The following is a 26,683-nucleotide window of genomic DNA, read 5'->3' as shown; positions in this document are numbered from 1 at the left end:
CGGGAAATTTTTTGGAAGTCAAAAGGACTTAGAACCATTTTCAGAAGGGGCCAGATGTTAGAGGTTGAGAGAGAGGCAAAATGAAAAGGTTGGCTTGGTAGGAGTGAAGAGCACAAGTGGAGTAGAGGGTGAATACAGCAGATATATCAGAAAGCAAGAACTGTTGGAGAGCCTTGAAGCCCTTGGCTGGAGTTTCTGCTTGATACAACGTGGAATGGGCAACCATTGGATGTTTTTGAGGTGTGGAGAGATGTGTGCCTTTTTTTTTTTAAAAAAAGTTATTTGTTAGGAATTTAATATGTGCCAGACAGTGTACTGAGCACTGGGGAAGATACAAGATAATTAATTTGGACACAGTCCATGGCCCACATGGGACTCACAGTCTTAAACCCCGTTTTTCAGTTGTACAGAGAACTTAAGTGACTAGCTCAAGGTCCTAGAGCAAACAGGTGGCAGAGCCAGGATTAGCACCCAGGTCCTCTGACACCCAGGTCTGTGATTTCCACTAGGCCATGTTGCTTTTTGAGTGCTGAATGAAAATTTTGAAAGATGATGTAGCAGCAAAGTGCAGTTAAGATTGGACTGAGGAGATGCTAGAGGCAGGATTATATTGCCAATTCTACCTTTGCATATTTTCACAAAGGTGTATTTTTTACAAACTGCAGTATGTGTCTTACAGCACCAGTGCCTCTCTCTGTGTTAACTTTTAAGCTACAAAAAGAATCATTCTTACATTGGGTTTTTCTGCTCAATAATTAAAAGAAGGGCTTTTCCCCATCATACTGTACTTAGCACGTTTCCCATCTCCTCAAAACTCTCCTATGGTTGCTTCTGTCCCTCTGAATTAAGCACAGTGTTTCCCATTGGTTGTCAGACTCTCCATCAGCAATCTAAACCTTACTCACTGGTTTCCTTCACCCCTTACCACGCTGCTACTAAGCACTGCACTAAGCACTTGGAAGAGTACAATATAACAGAGTTGGTAAACACAGTCCCCGCCCACAAATGAACTTACAGTGTAGAGGGGGAGACAGACATTAATATAAATGAATAAATTACAGATATGTACAAAATGCTGTGGGACTGAGGGAGGGAGCAAATCCAAGTGCAAGGGCATTGGAGAAGGGAGTGGGAGAAGAGGAAATGAGGATTTAATCAGGGAAGGCCTCTTGGAGGAGATGTGCCTTTAATAATTGTCTGTCGGATGTGAAGAGGGAGGACATTCCAGGCCAGAGGCGGGACATGGGTGGGAAGTCGGCAGTGAGACAGACGAGATTGAGGTACAATGAGTAGGTTGGCATTAGATGAGAGAAATGAGTGGGTTCAGTTGTAGTAGGAGAGCAGCGAGGTGAGGTAGGAGGGGGTAAGGTGATTGAGTGCTTTAAAGCATATGGTAAGGAGTTTCCATTTGATGCGGAAGTGGATGGGCAAACATTGGAGGTTCTTGAGTAATGGGGAAACACGGATTGAACGTTTTTGTAGAAAAATGATCTGGGCAGCAGAGTGAAGTATGGGGACTAGAGTGGGGAAAGACAGGAGGCAGGGAGGTCAGCAAGGAAGCTGACCTGATACAGTGGTAAAGGTGGGATGGGATAAGTGCTTGTATTAATATTGTAGCAGTTTGGCTGGAGAGGAAAGGGCAACTTTTAGCATGTTGTGAAGGTTGAACCGACAGGATTTAATGATAGGTTGAATATGTGTGTTGAATGAGAGAGGTGAGTGGAAGATGATGCCAAGATTACAGGCTTGTGAGACAGAAAGGATGGTGCTGCCATCTACAGTGATGGGAAAATCGAGGGAGGACAGAGTTTGGGTAGGAAGGTAAGGAGTTCTCTTTTGGACACATCAAGTTTGAGATGTCGGTGGGACATCCAACTAAGGATATCCTGAAGGAGGGAGGAAATACGAGACTGCAGAGAAGGAGAAAAATCACGGTTGGAGATGTAGATTTGGGAATCATCCACATACAGACGGTAGTTGAAACCATGGGAGTGAATAAGTTCTCTAAGGGAGAGGGTGTAGATGGAGAATAGCAGGTAACCCAGAACTGAACTTTGAGGGACATCTACTGAACTTTGAGGGACATTAATTTGTACTTCCCAAGCGCTTAGTACAGTGCTCTGCACATAGTAAGCGCTCAATAAATACGATTGATGATGATGATGATGATGATCTACGGTTAGGAGGTGGGAGGAAGATTTGGAGCCCGTGAAAGAGACTGAAAATGAGTGGCCAGAGAGTTAGGAGGAGAACCAGGAGAGGACAGTGTCAGTGAAACCAAGGTTGGATAATGTTTCCAGGAGAAGGGGGTGGTCATCAGTGTTGAAGGCAGCTGAGATGTCGAGGAGGAAAAGGATGGAGTAGAAGCTGTCAGATTTGGCAAGAAGGAGATCATTGGTGACTTTTGAGAGGGTGGTTTATGTGGAGTGAAGGGGACAGAAGCCAGAGTGGAAGGGGTCAAGGAGAGAATTGGAGGAGAGGAATTTGAGACAGGGGGTGTAGACAACTCGCTCAAGGAGTTTATCTTGGAGGTCATTCACTCAATCATATTTATTGAGCGCTTACTGTGTGCAGAGCACTGCACTAAGCGCTTGGAAAGTATAGTACAGCAATAAAGAGACAATCGCTGCCCACAATGGGCTCACAAGTCTAGAGAGGGGAACAAGCTCTCACAATGTTCACCTCCAAATGGTTGCTCACACTAGTTCCACATCCTGGAGACACTCCCCCGTCTCACTCAAATCCACCAGACCTCTGCCCTCCTCACCGTCAAAACTCTCATAAAATCTCACCTCCTCCAACAAGCCTTTTCTAACAGTATCGCCGTTCTTGTCCCCTCTGGCACTTACGTATTTCTTTATGAGCACTCTCACACTTGTGAATTTATATACATATTATATCATTCTGTGTCTGTCTCCCAGCTAAAATGTAAACTCCTTGTGGCCAGGGGACCTTTTGGTGCTTACTTTGCATCTCCCAGTGGCTTGTGTAGTGCACTGACTCAGCAGGCACACAGTAAATTCCATTAGTACTACTATTGATGAAAGAGGTAAAAATCATTCAGAAGATACTTGTTATTCATTTGAAAGTAGGAGAACAAACCCTGAGGCTAGCCAAATATATATTTTTAAAGAGCCACCCTGCCCCTCCCATAGCCAAACAACTGTGAGACTATCCCATTCCAATCTCCTGGCTTAACATTAATAAATCATTTTAACCAACTCTTTTGCACACACCGCCCTCCTAACCCCCCTTTTCTCCCCCTTTTCTCCTGGTCCTGGCCTCTCCACCAGGTTTGAATCTGAAAGTTAAGGGTTATTGACTCTTTCAGAAGGGGAAGAAAAAAAAGCACTCATTAAAGTATGCATTTTTTTTGCCATAAATAAAAGAGGTCTGACATTTTTATGAGAAGGTAACACATCTTTTACGTCTTTTCCTATTTCCCAAATGTCTAAATCAGCATGTTGCACATGATAGACATTAAACAAAAACTTTTTTATTATTGTGGTATTTATTAAGCACTTATACTATGTAGATACAAATAAGCCAGGTTGGACACAGTCCCTGTCCAAACTGGGGCTCACAGTCTATTTTAGAATTGAGCTAAAGCTAATATTATTATTATGATTCTGATACTTTATATATAAAAGTAAAGTCTTTTAAAACAAAATTCCTTTCATTAATGCAGTTATGTCATTTAACTATTATATCGTTTAAGAATCTTCAAGAGAGCTATGCAAAATTATTTTATAATGGCATATCACAGAACTTGGTCAAGGCAGAAAATAATGAATAGGATATGTCATAGAATTCTTTTGTATGTTTAATGGCTGAGCAAGGCATGATGAATGTGGTTTATATCAAGGAAAATGATAGTCTAGATTGAAGGGATGAATAAAACATATAAAACATTCATTGTAAAAGGCTTTATCCAGGGTAACTGCCTTAGGCTGATAAAGGATAGCTAGTCCAATGCTTGGCTTCAGATCACTGGGTGAATGGAAAAGTCTGTGAGTTGTTGGAGCTCATTCCCTTTCATTTTTTAAACAAAAAGATAACATTTTCACCGTTACAAAAATATTTTCCTTTTTTTTTCAATTTTTTTTCCTGCGGCATGTAAAGTATTTTGAAGTAAGAAGGAGAATTAAAATCTTTCATAAATATTGTTTCCCATTATGAAATTTGTTACTAAATATTCAAAATCCATCACTGTCCTTAATTTAGACAGAGGCAGTATATTTCCTTCAATTATTAGGCAACATTTAACTCAAAGTTAAGTCTGGTTTGTGAAAACCGTTCATAGTAATTTTTAAAATTGTCTTGTGAGTTTTCAGCTTTCTGTTTTCTTATTACAGTTAAATAAAAAAATGGGCATTTAACCTATTCTGTAAGGAAAACTGCTTTATTAATGCAGTATAATTTATTCCTGCATGGAAATTACAGAATCATGAATTCTGAACAACAGATAAATGATTTACAGCTTAAAAAAAGAATATTTCCTATTTTAAGGATAGATACAGAATTCTATATTGTCTGGATATTATGGAGCCATCCATTTTGGATGAGTTTAAATGAGACAGGAGACATTTAAATTTGTGAATTCAGATTCAGTTTAACATTTCACATAACTTAGTAGTTATATTAATAAAAAATGCCATGTCATATAAAATGTGAATCTCCTGTGTTCTTCCATCCTTAGTAGAGGGAAGACAATTATTCAATGTTGAGACGTTGGGTGGAGCAGCATATTCATTCATTCATTCACTCGTATTTATTGAGTGCTTACTTTGCGCAGAAGGCTGTAGTAAGGGCTTGGAAAATACAATTTGGCAACGGATGGAGACAATCCCTACCCAACAACGGGCTCACAGTCTAGCATATCTACATGATCAAGGTTCAGTTGTAATTCTAGGTAACAAGAAGGATGCTGAATATTATTCTAATTAAGCTGAAAGTTCATTCTTGGACTTCATCCCAGAAACGCTTGCTCAGGGAGGAAATATGGAAAATGGAACATACCACAGATAGCGTATCTGGAATTCCTGTGTGGTGACTCTAGCCAAATAGGATGGCAGAAACATGGACAAACCCCATGGTGCAAAGAGACTGAACTCACCTACATTTCTCAAAATAATTCTGGGTGGATACTGACCCCTCTGCCAGTAGTAGAAAAGCCCCACCCCACTGGGGGTAGGACTGAGTTCTCTCCTTTAGAGAGTTTGGAGAGGAGTAAACTTGACGTGCACTTGGAGATCAACTGGTTCTAACCACACCATAAGAATTCCACATGGCAAAGTACTTTATATCGGGTTTAAAAAGGAAGCTATGAAAATTAACTTGGGGATTATTTTAGGCTAAACCCCTTTCTCAGCTAGTTCCTCAAGTGAAGACTTCAGGCAGCTGCATTGTGAAGGAAGCCCATGGTGTCAGTTTTCCGGCAATCAGATTATCAAGCCTGGCCCTAACAGACGCTAATCTCAAGGGCTTTAATTATTATTTTGTAAACTTTGAGTTTGGTATTCCAGTCAACCATGAAGGCTAGCACTTTACAGAACTCTCAAATGGACCCTGCCTAGCATTTCTAATCCCATATTTTCACTGGCTAGCTGTAAATACAGGGTGGCTAATTTTGGATGTGGTTTGGGGTTGTAGAGTTAAGTGGCCCAAATTTTGAATTTATGGAGCAAGACCTTTGGAATCCAATATTTACACGGCTAAATTGAAGGCATACGCGGGTGCAAAACACTATGCCCCTTGGCAAAGTGTAATTACCTAGGAAATGCAGTTATAGAATTCCTACCACTCATTTATGAGAAGCAAGCATATGTAAGGTGGAAAACTGTGTTTCAGGCAGCCCAAGCATGAGAACACCTGGAAGAAATTCAGCAATAAAATTTTAAAATGGGACATTTCACTTTCACTACATAATTTTTCCGACCATTTACTAAACTCTTGTTTTATTCTTTGAAAAAAAAATCCTAACTTATTTAATAGACTATTTTTACAAGTCCAAATAGACAAATAGCTTTCTAAATTCTGCTCTAAGAAATGCAATAAGCTATGAAGAAATTCCTGGGCATTCTATTTTGTCATTTTGGCCCTGATTTTGTTATTGAGGAAGAAGCCCTTTTGGGTTACTGGGATACTTAATTGGGGGAGGTAATTTAATGAATTTAATGAATTGAATCCTAGTGGCCAAAAAATTTAAGGGATTACCTAATAGTGATTTACCAGCTCCTTATTTATGTAGGTGTGTGCTGTGTTGTGTATAGAAACTTCATCTTTTTCATGTGTTCTGTATACAGATTGTTCTCTGTAGAGCTGCTTTGACTTATATTTGTCCAATTTTTCTGAAAATTTCCAGATGATTCTCTGTTCAGGGCATTGAATAATGAAATGTTGACCAAAGTTCCTCACTTATGCACACCAAAAAATATATGTACTGGTCACTGTTACTTTATATATGCATTTGTCATATGCCTGCATTTGTCACAGTCAAACCTAAAATGTGACCAATACTGATTATATATGAACAATAAAATTGAAATGGGAAGAAAAAGAAAGGGAGAGGCAGACACACATAAGAGGAGTGCCAAAAAGCAAACCAAATTCTCCTTCGGGTTTTTGACCCCCATTAAAGATTTCCAAGAACCCATTATTCCAGAGTTGCCTGTGAAAGACAAGAGGCAGTAACAGGGATTTCACTCCCACCTCTGGCACAAAGTCTAAATGGAAGTGGGGAAAAGTTAACTGGCCTATTTCAGCATGGAATTACCAGGTAGTATTTGAGTTATCTGTTTAACCTTGTTTTTTTGTGCTAAAAGATCCCTTGTCTTTAATCAATCAATAATATTTATTGAGCATCTACTGTATGCAGAGTACTATTATACTAAACCCTTGGGAGAGTACAATAGAATTAGTAGACATGACCTTTGCCCTCAAGGTGCTTAATATCTAGAGGGGGAGACAAATAATAAAATAAATTACAGATAGGAATAAAAAAAGAATGGGAATATGTACGTGAGTTGGGGCTCAAGTAAAGTGCTTATATGTGCATAAATTGAGAGTTCTTTAAGTACTTAGCTGGGACTGAAGTGTTGAAGTGACAGTTGAGGGGATAGGAACTGGGGAGGATAGAATTTAATCAGAAGCAGCATGGCCTAGTGGATAGAGCATGAGCTGGGGAGTCAGAGGGACCCTGGGCTCTAATCCCCACTCTGCCACTTTTCTGCTATGTGACCTTGGGCAAATCACCTCACTTCTCTGTGCCTCAGTTACCTCATCTGTAAAGTGGGGATTAAGAGTGTGATCCCCTTGTGGGACAGGGAGAGTGTCCAACCCAATTACCTCGTATCTACTCCAGTGCTTAGTACAGTGACTGGCACATGGTAAGTGCTTAACAAATACCACAATTATTATTATTATTATGGCTTTGAATATGGAGACATCTGTGGTGTTTTGGATATTAAGGGGGAGGGAGGAATTCCAGACAGTTTGGGGAGGATGCTGAGCAAGAGGTCAGTGGTGGGAGAGATGAAAATGAGGCCCAGTGAGTAGATTAGCTTGAGAGGAACAAAGAGTGCAGTCTGGCAGAGTAGTGGGAGAAGAGTGGATAAGTAGAAGGGAGAGCTGATTGAGGGTCAGGAGGAGGTTTGGCTTGATGCAGAGTGCCATGGGCAACCATTGAGGTTTTTGAGGACTGGGGAGTTATGTGCAAGAGTGATGTTTTAGAAAAATGATTCAGGCAGCAGAGTGGAGTGTGGGCTAGAGAGACAGCATGATGAAGATGGTACCCTAAGTAGATTTTCCCCAAATGGCAAGTGAAAGGCAGCTCCTGCTGGCATGTGAGGCTCTTAAAAGGGACATCGTCCTTTAAGTTGAGGGGACTGAGAAGCACAAGAAAAGCCTGCATGTGCTAGAGTCCTGGGATGATGAGTTTAATTTAAATACCACCTGCCTCTGCCTCCTTATCCCTCTTCACCAGCTGAGGTTAGGAGAACAGGGATCAACACAAGTAGGTGGTAATCACTGCCTTCCTCCTAGTACTTCATCTTAGTACCTCAAGGAGGAATCTTTTTTACTTTTTGGTTGGTAGAGGTCATTAAGCAGATGGTGAATAGAGAGGGTAAAAGTGGGGTTGGTGATAAGAGGTAGCATGAGAAGCCGGTGAAAGGAAAGTCAGAAATTTCTGATAGAGTAGAGGTGAGTACCTCTCCTCTAATGGAGACTTCTGATGTGCCCATATATATGTATCTTAATCGGGTGCTGTGGATGGTTACTATTACTTGGGGAATAGGGCATACTCTCCACCACTCCTCCTGTTGCTTTAGGAAGAGCGAGCCACAGGGGGAAGTAAACCTCAGGAAAGGCTGTTTGGCCTTGGTGGAGGTCTTCCTGACTACTGTTCCCCTCGAGGAATTCTCCCAGCTCCAGCTATCCCTGGCTGAGAAACTGTCTGAGGGTAGGTTTGTCCAGTGCTACTCCTTGACAACAACCCCCCCCTACCTGGTTGCACAATGCAGGGTCAAAGTCTCCAGGTCAGAGGTGACTCATGCATATGTGTGTGTGTGTTCTCATCAGGATGCTGCCCTGCAGTGGTATGGGATGTATCTAACGTTAGGGGGAATGGGAAGGCTCCCCGTTTTGCCCCTATTCTCCAATTCCCCTCCATCCTAAATTGCCTTCACTTTTGGGAGGACAAGGCACAAGCTGAAGTGTGGAGAGAGATGGGGAGGAAGGGCACACCAGTAAAAGTCATTTGCTCATCATTGTGATCCTCTTGACTTCTTCCTTGACTCCCCTCACCACTATATAAATCCTGACAAAATGTTGCTTGGTCCTGGCTGGGCATTGCAGCAGATTGAGGCCTAGTACAACTAGCTCCCTTGCATTTCTGCTGCCACTCTGGCTAGTGGCACTGTAATGACTTCATCAAACAACGTTATACATGAGATCATCTATGTCAATGGTCATGAGAGACCATGATAGATGGGCCTGTCTTGGGCCGGGTTTTTGGTTAACACAATCCTGGTTGTCAGTTCATAGCACTTTGTTAATTCTGCCTAATCATTTGCATGGATTAGGCCCAATCAATCTCTGGTATTTTTTTGAGTGCTTACTATGTGCAGGAATGCAGTTCTAAGTGTTTGGGAGAGTACAATTCAACTGAGTTAGTAGACATGTTCTGTGCTACAGGAGCTTACAGTCTGGGGGAGAAGAGTTTTGGGTTAATGAACCTGATTCTTTCTGTGCCTATAATTTTTCTTAGGCAGTAAATTAGCCACTTTGGAAACAGCTTTATCTCTTTCAAATCACTAGGGCTCTGTTTAGCACATTGCTAGAGTTGATGACCAAGTATGCAACAATGCACTAAATGGTCCCCTGGGGATTTAAAATAATTAATACTCCTCCCAGAATGTACTTCTAACAACCAAAGAGAAACTTTATCATCATCATCATCATTTTTACAAAGTTTTTACTGAGGGTCTTCCAATGCTATACCAACAATAATTCATTAACCCTCGCACAATCCATGGAAAGTAGTTCAACAAGTTAGAAGCAGCATGGCCTAGTGGAAAGAACTAGTAGAAAGAACTGCCTGGGAGTCGGAGGACTTGTGTTTTAATCTTGTCTTGGCCAATTGCCTGCTGTGTGTGACCTTGGACAAGTCACTTAATTTCTCTGTGCCTCAGGTTCTTCACCTGTAAACTGGAGATTCAGTACCTTTTCTCCCTTCTATTTAAACTGTGAGTCCCATGTTGTATAAAGATTGTGCCCAACTTGATTATCTTTCATTTTTTTATCTACCCCAGTGCTTGGCACATAGTAAGTGCTTAACAAAGATCATAATTATTATAGCAAATGAATACAGGATGAAAAATGTTTACTTGAATTGTAGTTTTGTTATTTGCCATGTTTGGGTTTTTTCTGTGGTTGTGCTTTTATTTAAAAACTTGTTAGGCATTTAATCTTTTTTCTGGTCTAGGTGAAAGTTTAAAACAAAATGAAACATTTGATATGTATCTGCTTTTTATATCATAGAAGCCAACTTTTAACATGGACAAAGACTCATATAAGAATGAGTCATCTTCCTGTACTTTTCATCATCCTTCAGAAGCATTGTTTTCTGTTCAACTCCTGGAATTTAAGACTAGTTTGTTAGAGGCACTAGAAGAACTGCGCATGAGAAGGGTAAGAGCCTTTTTACTGCTATGCTAAAAGAATGAGATTTGGTCTTTTTTTTTTCCTCCCTCACTTATTTGCCTAACTGCCTTTTCCAGCCAAATATTTCCCTCTGAAGTTAATATCTTAAAGGATTATCAATTACAAAATAGCAGAACAATGCAGATGAACTTTAGATAAAAACTATTTGTTATTTTTGGTGATGATGCTAAGGTAATTATGACATTTGCAGTGTTTATATCCAGGCATACAAGTCTTCAGTGTACTTCAATATACTCTCAGAACTCCCATAGGAACTATAGTTTTAAAATATTAAAACTATATTTCAAGCTATTTTAATCTTTAAAATGTAAAACTGTGTAGCATATGTAGTTGGTGAAGTAGAATTAAGGTTTCCTTTTAATCACAATTTTAAATGTATTACTCTGAAAGATTTACTGATATAGAAATTATTTTGGCCTATTCATACACATGCATTATTTAATTTGTTTCTTTTACTGATTTTCCTGACTGATGGAAAAAATATAGTCTTCCTTTTGGGTTTTTTTTTTGGGTATTCTTTGAAAATTGACAGTTAAAAATTCAATCATTTAAAATGGAAATAAAGTCAACAGTAGAATTTAAGAATGTGATTGTTCTTTAGGAAAATTGGAAAACCTCTTTAGTGTTGTTGAGGAACTAACATTTATTAAGCACTTGTTTGCAAAGCACTCTTCTTAGCACTGGAAATAATACATAGATTTGCTCAATAGTAGGGAAACTGAAACTTTCTGCCTCATTATGATTTAGTGTGAAAAGTTGAGCAATATTAAACCTATCTAAAACTGAAAAGATCCTCCTTAGATTTTAAATTCCTTGAGGGCAGGGACTGAGTTTTTCACTTTTATTTTACTCAATCAAATGCTTAGTTTAGTGTTTTGCACATAGGTGCTCAAATTCTATTGATTGATTCCAGATATCTGAGTGAAAAAAAACTTTAGTTTCTGACTCAGGATTTAGTTTTAGGTGATTGATGATCTCAAAGAATAGATTAGTTGGTTCTTTATTTCTCTCATGTAATTAATAAAATATTTTAACCATGTAAAAGTCAAGTAAATAAAACAGGTTGTTGACTTGAAAACATCTGGCTGATAAAACACTGGGGAACACTGAAATTCAGCAAATCAAACTTCAGTGGTTTCTAAGCACAAAATAACCACACATGGCTTATTCTATACTATCAGAATGACAAGAGAATGATGATAATAGGAATCCTAAAAATCTATTACCAGAAATTTTAGACTTTCACCAAGAAATTACACTGTTGATTAGCAGGAAAGGTACAGATAGTATTTAGGAAAATTGATGAATGGTTTTTTGAATGGCATGTGGAGTTTTCTATTTAGGCTCAGTAGTATTTTCCGAAGTAATCAGTGACTTGGAAAAATTTTCAACTACCAAAAATGCAGGTAAAATGCCATAGCCATGGAAAAAAACAAACTGCATTTTTAAAAAGGTAAAAAGAAACACAACTTGACACTCACACCTTTCTTCTATAACTTAAACACATAGACCTAGAGAAAAAATATAGAAAGAAACCTCAGCATCAATAGCAAAATTTGAGTGTTTGCTTTAGGACGAAATATCACTTGGTCAGGGCTTGAGCTTTTGGAGCAGATGGACCTGAATTTAATTCTTGTTACCAGATGTACCCAATATAGTTGATGTCAGTATTGCCCATTCTCATTCTATGTGGAGTGGCTGAATCCTCTTTTAGTGATTTTTTTTTTTCCCCAGCTATGATCTACCTCTTCCCAAGGCTATATAAGAATCAATGAATAAATATTAAACTATTTCTAAGTGACATTCAGCCAGAGAGGAGAAATCGGAAGGAATCCTGGTTAAAGAGACAATAGGTTTTACTATTGTGGAAGAGTTTTTAGGAGGCAAGAATATTATTAATTGGGAAATGTATCTTGTTCATGAAAGTGCCTAGAGTTGGTGAGGGGAATAACTGCATTTCATCTTCTGTTATATGTATATATGCTTGTACATATTTATTACTCTATTTATTTATTTTACTTGTACATATCTATTCTATTTATTTTATTTTGTTAATGTTTGGTTTTGTTCTCTGTCTCCCCCTTCTAGACTGTGAGCCCACATCTCTATATGTTGCCAACTTGTACTTCCCAAGCGCTTAGTACAGTACTATGCACACAGTAAGCGCTCAATAAATACGATTGATTGATTCCGTTAGCCCACCATAATATTAACTTCTCCTTTCCACAGTTATCTGAGGGTTCATTCAGGAGAGTTGGTGACTTTGTACTTTACCCTCAGGTTTTCCATTTTAAAAGTCTCTGCTATCTTCCTATCCCCTTGTCATGTGGATGCTTGGAAATGAAAAATAAAAATACACCCACCCCCCTTTACCTTTCAAAGATGTTCTGGTTGCAGTACCCAGTCAGAAGGAAATGCTTTCCCCATGCATAAAGTCTTAGGTGTTTCTGTAAGGCATTTCATCCCTTCACCAAATGGAGGAGAAAATTGAACTCCTAACAGGGCAAGCATGCTTTTCTGGAGAGACCTTTGCAGTAGATTCCATCTATTGTTTTGGGAACAATTCTCCACAAGGCAAAGCAAATACTCAGCTAGCTGTAACTTCCTCAGGTTGATGTAGTAAGCAGTTGGGAGCTATTTCCTGTTAGTTTTGCCTCTTAGCCCACCCTAGGAAACTTTAATCAGCATGTCTGTACAAATGACTGACAGCATCTCAGAATTCTCTACTTCTGTCATGCCTTTTTCCTTACTGCTCCTGCCTGGGTGCTGTCAGGTCACTTCCAGAATTCAGGAAGTTTGGCAACAGGTTTGAGGTTTCGGGTAGGGTGCCCTGCATGTCTGGACATCAGCTGTCAATTGTGTCTACTTTTAGGCCAACGAGGAGGCAGTCACAAAGATAATGTGTAGCACCTACTTGCCAAGATTTCTACAACTGCAATCCAGGTTTTCCAGGTGAACGGGGCTCAGAAGGGATTAAAAATATTAGTTAGAAAGCCCCCACTTTCAGGTTGAAAATGAAGCTAGGAAATATTTGCGCTCTAATTAAGCAGCAGGTGGTATCCATTATCATTCTTAGTGTTAAAGTTATTTGTTGTGGACTTTTCTCACGTACTGTGACCTTTCCCACCACTTTAAAGGGAGATTTTTGCCCCGGATTTGACTAGAGGGTTTATGCAGTCAGCATCTTGCAGCATTTTGCAGACCACATGTTCTGGGGCAAAATTGCTCCTGGCCAAGTAAGTACATGACCCAATCAGGGCATCACCAGAGGCTTCCGTGAAAAGGCCTTAAGATTGTGTCACTCACTGTGATGCTGTTATCTTCCTCACTCCCTTCTGTGGAAACCGTGGGGAACGTAGGAAAGGGGAAGATTTAGTGCTTCTGTTATAAAAAATTCTTCTTAATTAGCACAAAAATTCCTGCTAAACAAAGGTCATTAAAAAGGAATTAAGCAGATATGGTATGCCCAAACGCCAGAAAAAAAACTGTAAATCTTTTGAAGAGCTGTGAGACTCTCATTAAACATGGCTACTAACCAATAATAGCTTAATTGGAGATACAATATAAAAGAGGATATTTAAATGGAAGTCACATGCAGGCTAAGATTTAAACGGCACCCACCAGAATTGATTAGAAGATAAATAAGCTCTTTATGTTTATGCTAAGGTTTTTGCTTAGGAAAATAATAAAAATAGTCTTTATGGTCCTGACTTATTTTGCCACTAGCATTGGCTAAGCAAAGCAAAAATCAAAAACCAAAGCATCAAAATTCACCATGCCCCTGAAATAATGTAGAGATAGGGCTTTTCCTAGCAGAGTCAGAGGGTTCAAAGGAAGCAGCAACACAACAATACCTCATTAAGGCTTAGCTCTATATCAGAGCTGGCTATAACCTCTGCACTTGGCAGTGAAAGCAACTCCTTTCCAAGAACCCTATTGGCTGCTGGGAAAAGTAGACGGTCATTCCATCCCCCCAATCTTACCTCCTTCCCTTCCCCACAGCACCTGTATATATGTATATATGTTTGTACATATTTATTACTCTATTTATTTATTTTACTTGTACATATCTATTCTATTTTATTTTGTTAGTATGTTTGGTTTTGTTCTCTGTCTCCCCCTTTTAGACTGTGAGCCCACTGCTGGGTAGGGACTGTCTCTATATGTTGCCAACTTGTACTTCCCAAGCGCTTAGTACAGTGCTCTGCACACAGTAAGCGCTCAATAAATACGATTGATGATGATGATTCCTTTTGCTTCTGGGGACATGTAGATTTCACCCTTCCTTCCCCAGAATTTGCTTGCTAGCTTTCAACCAGCCCTCTGATTAGAAGGTTTGAAATCATACATCTTTTACCCAAAAACATGCTATAACTCAGCCACCTAACTTCCAGTAACAGATTGAGAATATCTGCAAGGGCGACTTTCCCCATTTGAGACCATCCAAGAGAAAAGTAGAAGATGAGGATTTCCTAACTTTTGTTATCCAGGCCCAAATAACTCCAGCTAGTGTGTGCCAGTAATATTCTGGTAATTCACTGCCAGCATGTTTTAGGTGTTTCTCTGCTGACCAGTATCTTTAGACCAAAGAAAGTTAATAGTTTCCTTCACTCTGTGGAAACTGCCCTCTCAAATGTCATCAGGGATCTCCTTGCCAGACCCAACAGCCTCTACTCCATCCTTATTCTCCTTGACCTCTCAGCTGCCTTTGACACTGTGTACCACCACATTCTCTTGGAAACCTAACCTTGTCTTCATTGACACTGTTCTATCCTGATTCTCCTCCTATGTCTCTGGCTGCTCATTCTCAGGCCCTTTTGTGGGCTACTCCTTTGTTTACTACCCCCAAACTGTGGGAATACCTAAAGGTTCAGTTCTGGGTCCCCTTCTATTCTCCATGTACACCCACTTCCTTGAACTCATTAGCTCCCATGACTTCAACAACCAACTTTATTTGGATGATTCCCAAGTCTACATCTCCAGCCCTGCACTTTCTCCTTCTCTGCAGTCTCATATTTCCTCCTGGCTTCAGGATATCCCTATTTGGATGTCCCACTAACACCTCAAACTTAACATGTCTAAAACAGAACTCGCCATCTTCCCACCCTAACCCTCTTCTCCCCTGACTTTCCCGTAACTGTATACTGCACCACCATCTTATCTGTCTCCCAAACCCTTAATCTTAGCATTATCCTCAACTCATCTCATTCAACCCATATATTCCATCAGTCACCAAATCCTGTCAGTTCAAACTTCATCACATAGTAAAATTTACCCTTTGCTCTCCATTCAAACTGCCAGTATGCTGATCCAACCGCTTATCCTATCCCACCTTAACTACTGTATCAGCCTTCTTGCTGACCTCCCTGCGTCCTGTCTCTCCCCACTCCAATCCTTACTTCACTCTGCTGCCCAGATCACTTTTCTTAAAAAAAATTCAACCCAGGTATCCCCAGAACTTCCAGTGGTTGCCCATCCTCCTCCACATCAAACAGAAACTCCTTACCATTCACTTTAAAACACATGTAATCACTTTGCCCCTTCCTATTTTACCTCACTGCTTTCCTACTACAACTCAGCATGCTCACTTCCCTCGTCTAATACCAACCTACTCACTGAACTTCCATCTTGTCAAAATTGCTGTCAACCTCATGCCCATATCCTGCCTCTGGTCTGGTACTGCCTCCCCCTTTATATGCAACTGACTACCCTTTTCCTCACCTTCAAAGTCTTATTAAAACACATCTCTAAGAGGTCTCCCCTGATTAAGCCCCCATTTCCTCAACTCCCTCTCTTCTGCGTCACCCTTGCGCTAGGGTTTGTATTGTATCCTTGATATTCACCCCACAACATTTATGTGCATAACCATAATTTACTTTAATGTGGGTCCCCACTTCTGGACTGTAAATTCCCTATGGGCAGGAAAATTGTATTCCACCTCTGTTATATTCTACTCTCTGTTTAGAACAGTGCTCTACACACAGAAATCACTCAATAATTATGACTGATTTACTAATAGCCTCAACTCACTCTCCCAAGCAGTACTGTGGTCTCCCTAGAGTTAGTGAGATAAGCACCCAGATGGCCCAGACATTACTCTTTATAGAAAAGAGACTGCAGTATTCACTACATGTACAAAAGTACCCGCACCAAACTCTTTGCTTGGAGTAACTTAAGAGCAACAGTAAATTAGGCAATACAGATTTTAAAAACAAAATTCTGTCAAGTGCAGACTACCCCTAGTCTGGTACTGGTACATAATTTAATCTGGATTATCCCCAGATTTAGCAAAAAACACTTATTGCTCCTCTGGAAGACCTGCAAGTTTTCTTTAGCCGGAGAGCCAAGGTGATCTATCCATGTCTCCCTAGAAACCTCCACTCTCTGCCCAATTCTGTCTACAACATGGAAATTCCTGACCATTGATTTTTTTAAGGCACTTAGATCTCTCCTACTTACCCATGCCCTTCTTCGACTACATTCCAGTTTGCATCCTCCATTCCCCTCTCAAGCCAACAAACTTTCAGAACCAGTTGGAGCAGGGAGGCAAAAAGAGATGCTTGTCCTTTGAGTTTTCTTCTTTTAACCCTGTTTTATGACACCTTCATCTCCCCAAATTTACCCGGAGTTGGCTGGGCTCCATTTTATGTCACCAGGTGAGCCACCCAATCCGAGAGTGACTGTGAGAGCATATAAATAAGCCTCTCTTGTAGGTCAAGTACGGCCCCTAGCAGAAAAAACCACAATGGTCCCTTTGGTTGCCTTGTGAAATCTCAGACCATCATTCAGAAAGCAGTGTGGCATGGGCTTGGGAGTCAGAAGGACCTGGATTCTAATCCTGGCTCTGCCACTTGTCTGCTCTGTGTTCTTGGGCAAGTCCCTTTACGTCTCTGTGCCTCAGTTACCACATCTGCAAAGTGGGGATAAAGCCTGTGAGCCCCATATGGGAGAGGGACTGCCATAACCTGATAACCTTGTAGCTATCCCAGTGTTTAGAACAGTGCTTGGGACAAAGTAAGCGCTTAACAAATACCATTATTATTGTATGTTCATAAACCAATTTAGTTTCAATGACCACCTAAAATGGAGGGTGTTAATTGCAGGGAACAGATTGGGGGAAATAGAAAGGCAGAAACTCTTATGTATGTTGTAGAAGGAAAATATGGTAGTATATTATCTAGCAGTATTGGCCTACTACACTTATCCCAAGAGGGGCCCAACATTAGAGACCAAATTCTTCTCTTGACAAATGGAAACCCATTAGGAGAGGGGATAAAGGGATTGGGGAACTAGTACAGCTGGTGCTCTTTAACAATTTCAGATTTTTAGGGCTGATATGAAAATGCAGAAGGAAGGTAAAATCCAGGTTGCATATGATGCTAGAGAAAGAGAAACTGCCAGGGGAAATTTTGTCTCACTTGGAATTTGGTTAAGAAACAAGCAAAACATTGTATTACTGAACAACTTCATTGGTTTTGTCTTTCAGCTAATAGTTCAAAAAAGTACAATAGATTTCTGGAAATTAATACTACCACTACTACTACTACTAATTAATCATTTACTATGTGCTAAGGACTGTTCTGAGTGCTGGTAAATGGAAGATAATTAAGTCAGGTACAGTCCTTCTGTCACATGAGGTTCACAGTCTAAGAGGGAAGGAGAACAATTTGTTATAGAAAAATAAAGAGATGGAATGAAATAAATCAATTGAAAATAATAAATTTTTATAATTGAAAGCCAGGTACATTTTATGTAGCAAAAAATGGGATTATTCCATTTCTATTCAATTTTGGAAAAAGCTACTTATAATTAGAGAAATATGAGGTCTATTGAAAATATTGTACATTTATCACTTGTATTTAGTTTGAATGTAATTAATTTTGAAGTGCCTTTTAGTATCAATGATTAACATATACATTTTAATATACCTTTACATAAAACTAAGAAATAAAATGTAGGTGATAGGTTTGGTATTTTGGACACCAGTTTTGTACATCTAGTCCTGGAGTTCAAAAATGGTTTTGGTGAAAATTTTAAATTCTTCATATGAATTGGTAGAGCAGTTACTGTCATGCAAAAAGTCAAAGCCGTGTCATGTTTTCTGTGCAAATTATGGCAGTGGTGTATTGCACTGAACTGAACTTTGGAAAGCACATTTGTAAGAGAAAATAGGCTTTAGGGGTCTTTTCTTTTGATAATTTATCACAAAAGCTGGCCAGCAGTTTTCCCTGCAGGCTAATATATTTTCATCCTGTGGTGGCCCACTGCCCTTTACATTTTTTACACAGTCTGACCTCTTTATTATATTTGGTTAGAGTCCTAGCCTGTTAAAATTAAGTTTTAAATGTAAAAGAGTGCTATGAGTTTTGTTATTTCCCACTGGTGTGTACAAGAAAGGAAAATCTACTGCTACCCTACTTGTATCTTAAAAAAATGCATTTTATAATTATTGTGAGATCTGAAAGTTTCCTTATTTTCATCTACTGGTTTCATCTCACAGTTTATAGTAAATGCTTGCATTATCATTTGTTATTGAATGTGTTTAGAATAATGTAGCCAACATTTCAAAAGCAAATTTAAAGTAGATGTAAGTGAAAACACTTCCATCTTTACTCTTTATATCATTAGATATAATTTAATTGAATAAAAAATCATTCTCCTTGGAAGCTAAGGGTTAATAATATAACATCCAAATTCCTAGTACAATATTAAGACATTTCTTCATTTATTCTAGAGTATTTGGGTGGCTATTGTGAGCCCGTTGTTGGGTAGGGACCGTCTCTATATGTTTCCGATTTGCACTTCCCAAGCGCTTGGTACAGTGCACTGCACACAGTAAGCGCCCAATAAATACGATTAAATGAATGAATACTGTGTGCAAAACATTGTAAAAGCTAGGGAAGAGTACGAGGAGGATAATTCAAAACAAGTACCTTGCCCACAGGAAACTCATAGCAGGGGTGGGTGGGATCTCTCCAGGGGCCTTAGCATTTGAATGGAGCAGGAGTTACCAGCTTCTTCTATCATGACCCTGCTCAGGTAGAAGTGGACAGGACATGGCAACGGGATGGGATATGGGAAACCACTAATTTCAGTTGCTTTTACTATTGAAACTGACTTTCTTTTAGTGTTTCCCACCTCTATTCCCCTTGCATAGTGGGAGAGCAGGTTTCTATGAACTGATCCTTGTTTCATTTGACCCTTGACATTGTACTAAGTGCTTGGGAGAGACCAACTGAAGCGAGATACACATTCTCAGCCCTTGAGATAACAATCAAAAGGGGGAAAACAGTCAAATTTTTTTTTTCAAATTGTAGGGGCAGGAGAAGGATCGTGGGTATTACAAGAAATAGTACAAATAAATCAGGATGTAATAGCTGATTGAATATACAAATCTATGTAATTAACTGCTAAGGATAGGAATAAAGTGCATAAATGCCCTGGTTTGGTATTGGGTTTTAACTCAACTGAAGTTTTAAGAATTATTTTGAGAATTAATTGGGAAAGACTTCCTAGAAGAGGTGGGATTTTAGGAAGATTTTGAAAGAGGGGAGAGCTATCATGTTTCCAAGCGCTTAGTACAGTGCTCTGCAAACAGTGACCACTCAATAAATACAATTGAATGAATGGACGAATGAATCCGGAGTGCATAAGGAAGGGAAGGAGTCCCAGATTGGGAGAACATCTTGGATGAGAGACCAGCAGTGGAGAGTTAAGAGTGAGATATAATTAGAAAGTGAACTTGGGTGGACCACAAGATATAACCACGGTAGTAGCAGGTGAAGAGAACTGATATGTGAAATGGACAGTCAGGTGCACTTGGATTTGCATCTTTTATTCACCTCTCCCTCAACCCTACAGCACTTATGTTAGAGAAGCAGTGTGGCTCAGTGGAAAGAGCATGGGCTTTGGAGTCAAAGGTCATGGGTTCAAATCCCAGCTCCACCAATTGTCAGCTGTGTGACTTTGGACATCACTTCACTTCTCTGTGCCTGTTACCTCATCTGTAAAATGGGAATTAAGACTGTGAGCCCCCCATGGGACTACCTGATCACCTTGTAACCTCCCCAGCATTTAGAACAGTGCTTTGCACATAGTAAGTGCTTAATAAATGTCATTATTATTATTATTATGTTCATATCTGTAATTTATTTATATCAGTTTCTGTTTTTCCCTCTAAATTGTAAGCTCGTTGTGCCAGGGAATGTGTCTACCAACTCTGTTACACTGCACTCTCTCAAGCATTTAGTGAAGTGCTCTGCACACCACAAAGCTCTTAATAAATACCATTGATTGATTGAGCAGCTTTTACTTCATGTGGCTGAAGATGGAGTGGAGAAGTAAAGAGATGTGTGATGAGTGACATTTTGGTACATGATCTCTGTATATATCAGTGTGTAGTATGGAGCGGGGAAGAGGCTGTGGAGGTATGGAGACCAGTGAGGAGGCCGATACAATAGTCTAAGTGTGCTATGATAAGAGAAGAAAAGAATTTCAGTTTTAGACATTAGACACGTGGATTTTGAGGTGTTGGCAGGACATCCAAGTGGAGATATTTTAGAGGCAAGAGGGAATGTAAGACTGACTAGCCAGAGAGCGATCAGGGCTAAAGATTTGGGAGAAATTGGCAGAGAGTTTTAAGCTGTAGTCATATGAGCAGATGAGCTCTCCGAGAGAGTGAGAAGAGTAGGGTACCCTGAACAGAGCTTTGTGGGACACTTACGGTTAGGGGAAGATAGGTAGAAGAGAAGAATCCAGTTATAAAGTCTGAGAAGAAGTGATCAGTGAAGTAGAAAGAGAACCAGGTGTGTCCTGGAGTGGTGAAATCAAGGTCTGAAAGTGTTTCAGGCATGAGAAAGTGGTCTACAGTGTCTAAGGTGTCAGAATTCAAAGTGAATTAGGTCACAGGAGAGCCCATCAGAGTTGGCTTTGAGGAGGTCAGTGGTGACCTTGAAGAGTGGTTTTCTCAGTTAAAGAGTAGAAAAACTGATTACAGTGGGTCAAGAAAAGAGTTGGTGGAGAGGAAGTGAAAACGGCAGGTGCGTACAACCCATTGAATATGTTTGGATAGAGACAGCTGGAGGGGGCTATGCGATCCAGAAGAGAGGAGAGGTGAAGAAATTGATGGAGAGAGAGAGATGTAAAATAGTGGAAAGGGAGGTGAAGAGAGAGGGAACAAATGTTTTTTAAGAGGTGAGGGGATGGGGCAAGAAGAGGGAATAGATTTAGATAGATTGTGGGCTCCCTCTTGAGAAACAGCTAGGTAGGAGCAGAAAGAGGAGGAGGAGGTGATGGAGATTCATTCATTCAATTGTATTTATTGAGCGCTTACTGTGTGCAGAGCACTGTACTAAGCGCTTGGAAATAAAATGGAAAGTTCATGCCCAGTGGTATCGATTTTTCCGAACAAAGTGGTGAAATCATCCAGGGCTAGGGAGGGAGATGGTTGGTGCACTGTGGGTTTCAGGAGAGAGTTAAAGGTTTGGAAGAGTCGATGAGGGGTAATGGGCATGAGGGTTGATGAGGGAGGAAGTTGCTGAACAAGAGAGAAAACTGCGTGAATTTAAAGTGGAGAAAGTCAGCCCAGGGCCAGATTCCCACCAGTTGTGTTCAACTGCAGGAGGATAGATATGGATTAAGTGGACTGTGGGGGTGATACAAGGCTGGAGGTTATGGGTGAGAGAGGAACAGAAAGACAGGGGGTCAAGGGAATTGAGTTTTCTGGAGAGGACAGTTTCCAGGGTGTGATTTTTATCATCGAGGGATAAGAGGGTGGGTAGGGAGTCCTGGAAGGATGTGATAGCCTGAGACAAGTGGTGTAGATCTAGAGGCCATGCTGGAAAGATAGAAACAGAACCTTGGAAGAAGTGCCAAGAGGTAATAGTTTAGAAACTTACATTTTGATTGTGGTATATTACATTTAGTGACTGGCAGAATTACAGTGCAATGTATGAATAGGGATAGGTGAAAAGGAATGTGAAGCAAAAGACACAAATTAGTGACGCAAATTAGTCTCCTTTTATTTGAGGACTTTAGAATGCAGGCCTAAACCTTACCCAGAACAAATAAAAAAAAAAAAACACAGATGGTAAAACATTTTTACTTCATAGTAAAATGTGTAAGAGAAAATTCAGCACACATATAAATGTGCATCTAACCTAGACATTAAATTGAATAGTGTTTTTAAAGTGATTATTTTAAACATTGCTGGAGAAGATTCCATTTATTCTTTGAACTTATTATGCTGCCCAACATTGAGAGACCCTAATCAGAGAACAGAACTACTGGATCTGGAAAGTGAAAACTGTTCGGCCAGCATGAAAAATTGAATCGTACAGTTTCGTAGGAGGTGGATTATGACTTAGAAAAGGATAGTAAAAGTATCTAACTGCAGTTTTGGCTGCTTGGACAAGAGCCAGCTGTACTCAGTTCCTAAATTTGTTCAGGGTCAGGAATTGAAGGGGCCTGGCCAATCCACAGCCCATCTTGTAAAACTACAGCCTGAAGCAAACACTTCAAAAAAGCATGACACTTTCTAAAGGTTATAAGGAGTAAATAAACCATCAAATTACTCCTCTTTTATTGTTTTTGTGAAAACACTTAAACCCTTGTGGTCCTAAGGCATCTAATAAAAAATAAACACCTTTTAAGAAAAAAGTAAAAATCCAGAATAAGTAAAATAATCTGGACCTTTGAAAAAAGTATTGTTTTATAAAAGTGAGTATTATATAGTTTTCCACATAGAATTTTTATCAAATAATCGTAACAGTCTAGAATTATTTTGGCTTTTATTCATTATTAATATAGCATACTAGAATTTTTAATAGTGTTCAAGCTGACAGATCTTCGTTTATGGGGCTTTAGGAAGCAATGTAAAATTGGAGTTTGTGCAACTTTTTCTTACCAACTGTTTATGCGATTGTCGTAGTAATTAAGTACCAACAGCATGTTAGATGTGTTCTGAATATAATCAATCAATTAGTTGTATTTATTGAACCCATAGTAAGTGCAGAGCACTTTCCAGAGTACATAAAATACAGTAAAGTTAGCAGACATGTTCCCTGCATGCAGTGAGTTAAATTTGGCACAATATTTCATCGTAGAAATTTGGCACTTTTTTTTAAAGTGCATCTGCTTTGATTTCATATAAATATGTTGGATACAATTTTTAAACTGTTTCATCACCACTGATTTCATTATAGCAAACATTTATTGAGCACATGCTAGGTGAAAGGCCCTAAACTTGGATTCATGAGATTGTGAGCTCCATTTAGGACAATGGACTCTGGCCTACCTGATTAACTTGTATCTACCCCAGCACTTAAAACCATGCTTGACTCTTGGTAAGTGCTTAATAAATGCCATAATGATAATAATAATAAAAAGTTGCATTCGCTGCCTTCACTTCGGACCACGAGATATTTTCCATGTAGTGCAGCAAGTGTGTCTTTAAACAAATTTAATGCAAAATTAAGTTTATATCCTTGGATGAGCACAAGCTTAGAAAGGTTCTTACTTGTCTCCTATTGAAAGCCGAGTTAGGTTGAATCAGTCACAGGAGAGGACCCTTTATTTTGTTTTTTTATTTAAATATTTTTTTTAAAATGTTGTTTAAGTGCTTACTATATGACAGGCACTGTACACAGTGCTGGGGTAGATACAAGTTAATCAGGTTGGAAACAGTCCCTGTCTCACATAGCGCTTGCAGTCTTAATTCCCATTTTACAGATGAGAGGCACAGAGAAGTGAAGTGACTTGCCCAAGGTCACACAACAAGCAATTAGCAGAGTCAGGATTAGAACCCAGGTCCTCTGACCCTCAGGCCCATGCTCTTTTCATTTGGCCATGTTGCTTTACTAAAGCACCAATGAAAACATCCCGGATAGCTACCCTTTTTTTTTTTTTAATTGCCTCTCTGCTACTTTCTATGGGAAAAATATGAAATACTGGAAACAGCTGATGACAATCTTATGCTTTAATTTTCCTTATCTATGGTATGTTTTTTAAAGAGTTTATAATTTTTTTGTCTTTAAAACTAGGAAGCTGAAATTCAGTATGAAGAACAAATTAGTAAATTTGTGGTAGAAAAGCAAGAGCTTCAGTGGCAAAAGGTATGTAATATTTTGACCAGATTACCACTCTTAACACTCATTCTAAACCGCATTCTTATCTTTAAAAAATAGAGTAGTAGTTGAGATTGGGTAAAAAAAAAAAGCCATACATGAAGAAGCAAAGATATCCTGCAATCTGAATGCAGAATGTTTAATAGTAGGTGGTAATGGCGTGCTGCTTGAATAACTGTGGGCCAATACCTCTGGAGAGATTCCTGATCTGCCTTCTCACCCAGAACAATAACATGTTGTTTCAGGGATAACCTGAAGATGCCAAAAAGATCTGAAAATAAACGATCACAACTCTAAAAGGGAATAGCACATCTGAACCTGTTGAAGTAAAATTAGACTTTTATAATGGAATGGCAATCAAATACAAATAGTTCTTCCTCAGTTTAAATCATCAGCATTTGATAAAACTTTAATAGTACTATAGAAATAAAATATAAAATGTCTTATTTTAGAATGGTTAAAGGGTAGTGCTTTTTTAAATTAAATTTAACTTCTAATAATTTATGGAACAGGAAACTCTTCAGCATCAGAAAGAAACATTAACCAAACAACACAAAGAAGCCATGGGAGTTTTCAAAAAGCAGGTAATTACAGAAAGACACATTTCACTAAGAACCCACACCAGAGATTTCTCAGCATTGTTTCAAAATAAGTGAAGTAAAAAGCATCAACATTTCTCATGTTCCCGTGAGAAAAAAGATTCCTTGGTTTTTTTGCTAAGACATTTTTTATCTCAAACCTTTTTCAAGGGTCACATCTTTGAAAATTTTTGCTTCCCTCTCTGACAAATTGTTAGAGCTTTGTTTCCTTTTGGAATGATTCTGGCCAAAATGAAAGTGAAAACAAAATGATTAGCTATTATTATGGGATGTAGGTTTTCTTTAACATAACAAAAAACAAATTTGATAAAATTTTAAAAATGAATTATTTGAATAGTCTAATGCCAATATAGAATGTAATATTGGAAAAGATCTTACAATTCTCATTTTCTGGACATTTTCCTTGCTAGCCAAATGCTGCTTTCTTCATGTTACTTGTGAGAATTGTGAAACACAGGAATACGAAATGATTTATCATTGCCAGGATTAGGGTTTGAAATGAAAAACAAATTAATAAGTTTGAAACGTCATCACTATACTCAGCTCTAGGGCAAGTACAGTACAACAGAGTTGTTGGGCACATTCCCTTCCCACAATGAGCTTTTTTTGCTCATTGACTTAATTACCTTCTATTATACTAAGAATGACAACATAGAGCAGCATCTTTTGGACTGTGAGCCCACTGTTGGGTAGGGACTGTCTCTATATGTTGCCAATTTGCACTTCCCAAGCGCTTAGTACAGTGCTCTGCACATAGTGAGCGCTCAATAAATATGATTGATGATGATGATCACTGAGACCAAGAGGAGGCAGTGGCATGAATTACATTGAGAAGACCTCTAGCTTTGATATAATTGCTAATTCCTAGAGAGTAAGGGTTTTTCTAATGTCAGTTCCCGAAATATGCTTTAGATTTTCCTTCCTTTGAGAGCTATAAAAACTGGGTAAATACCCATCTGCTAGATGGTTTAGGGGCAGTGTTCCTTGAAGCACAGATTTAGATGATAGCACCTGATCATTCTTTACCGTTTTATATGCCCAGTAGGTGTAGCAAATTTCCCCTTATTTAAGTATTAAATATTGTTTTTTCAGCTATCTTAATTTTTTTCCTTAATTTGGGAGAGTTTACTGTTTCTGTGCAAATTCCCCTCAATACCCCTTAGCCTTGGACTCTGAGCTGAGTGTGATTGTTGAATCCCATCCCAGTGGAGTTGGGGTGGTGGCAGAGTGAGCATTCTTCCCAGGATAAAAGACATGATGAAGATTCTGTGCCTCTCAGTTATCCAGAAAATTAGTGCATCTGAAGTGGTCGTTATGAGTATTTCAGTTGCAAGTGATTTTTTTGCTATTTATCTTGTTCCTTAAAGACATCCTGGAAAAGGAGCTATTCCTATTTGTACACCTTTCCACAATCTCTCGACTTTGTGATCAGGAAGTTCTTTATATCTAATTTACCCTGTCTTATTGGATCATTGCTTCTCATTGTCCCTGGGTACAAAATGTTATGACAACTTTCAGTTTTGTCCTGACAGGAAGGATAATTGGTGTGTCTTAATGTTTTTTGGTGCAGGCTATTGAATTGCCTTAGTAATCTTCCCACTTATGGTTCATAGTGCCTGGTTGACCAAAACTAACTAATCTTTCCTCATATTCTGTGTATAAAACATTTATTTATGATCTTTGCCTTCTTCTTGATCTCTTTTCCCTTCTCTAGTATTTACTAAGAGCCCTTATTGA

At 39.1% G+C, this 26,683-nt stretch overlaps 1 protein-coding gene across 7 annotated transcripts in view; it reads left to right on the top strand.

Moving 5' to 3' along the window:
• The window catches only part of CCDC73 (coiled-coil domain containing 73), a 94,146-nt gene that overhangs the window by 10,624 nt on the left and 56,839 nt on the right, over nucleotides 1–26,683 (top strand). For 6 of the 7 annotated variants that reach the window (XM_038764124.1, XM_038764125.1, XM_038764123.1 and 3 more), the window contains exons 3-5: nucleotides 10,042–10,191; nucleotides 24,264–24,335; nucleotides 24,860–24,931. In XM_038764124.1, the coding sequence (XP_038620052.1) occupies nucleotides 10,057–10,191; nucleotides 24,264–24,335; nucleotides 24,860–24,931 (279 nt within the window). In that variant the 5' untranslated portion in view covers nucleotides 10,042–10,056. Of the gene's footprint in view, nucleotides 1–8,389; nucleotides 8,462–10,041; nucleotides 10,192–24,263; nucleotides 24,336–24,859; nucleotides 24,932–26,683 lie in introns of those variants that run through there. The other variant, XM_038764127.1, reaches the window with a different exon arrangement.

The sequence above is a fragment of the Tachyglossus aculeatus genome, chromosome 22, assembly GCF_015852505.1.
Source record: "Tachyglossus aculeatus isolate mTacAcu1 chromosome 22, mTacAcu1.pri, whole genome shotgun sequence".
Classification (NCBI taxonomy): domain Eukaryota; kingdom Metazoa; phylum Chordata; class Mammalia; order Monotremata; family Tachyglossidae; genus Tachyglossus; species Tachyglossus aculeatus.
The sequence above is the reverse complement of the archived record's forward strand: the minus strand, read 5'-3'. Positions and strand labels throughout refer to the sequence as shown.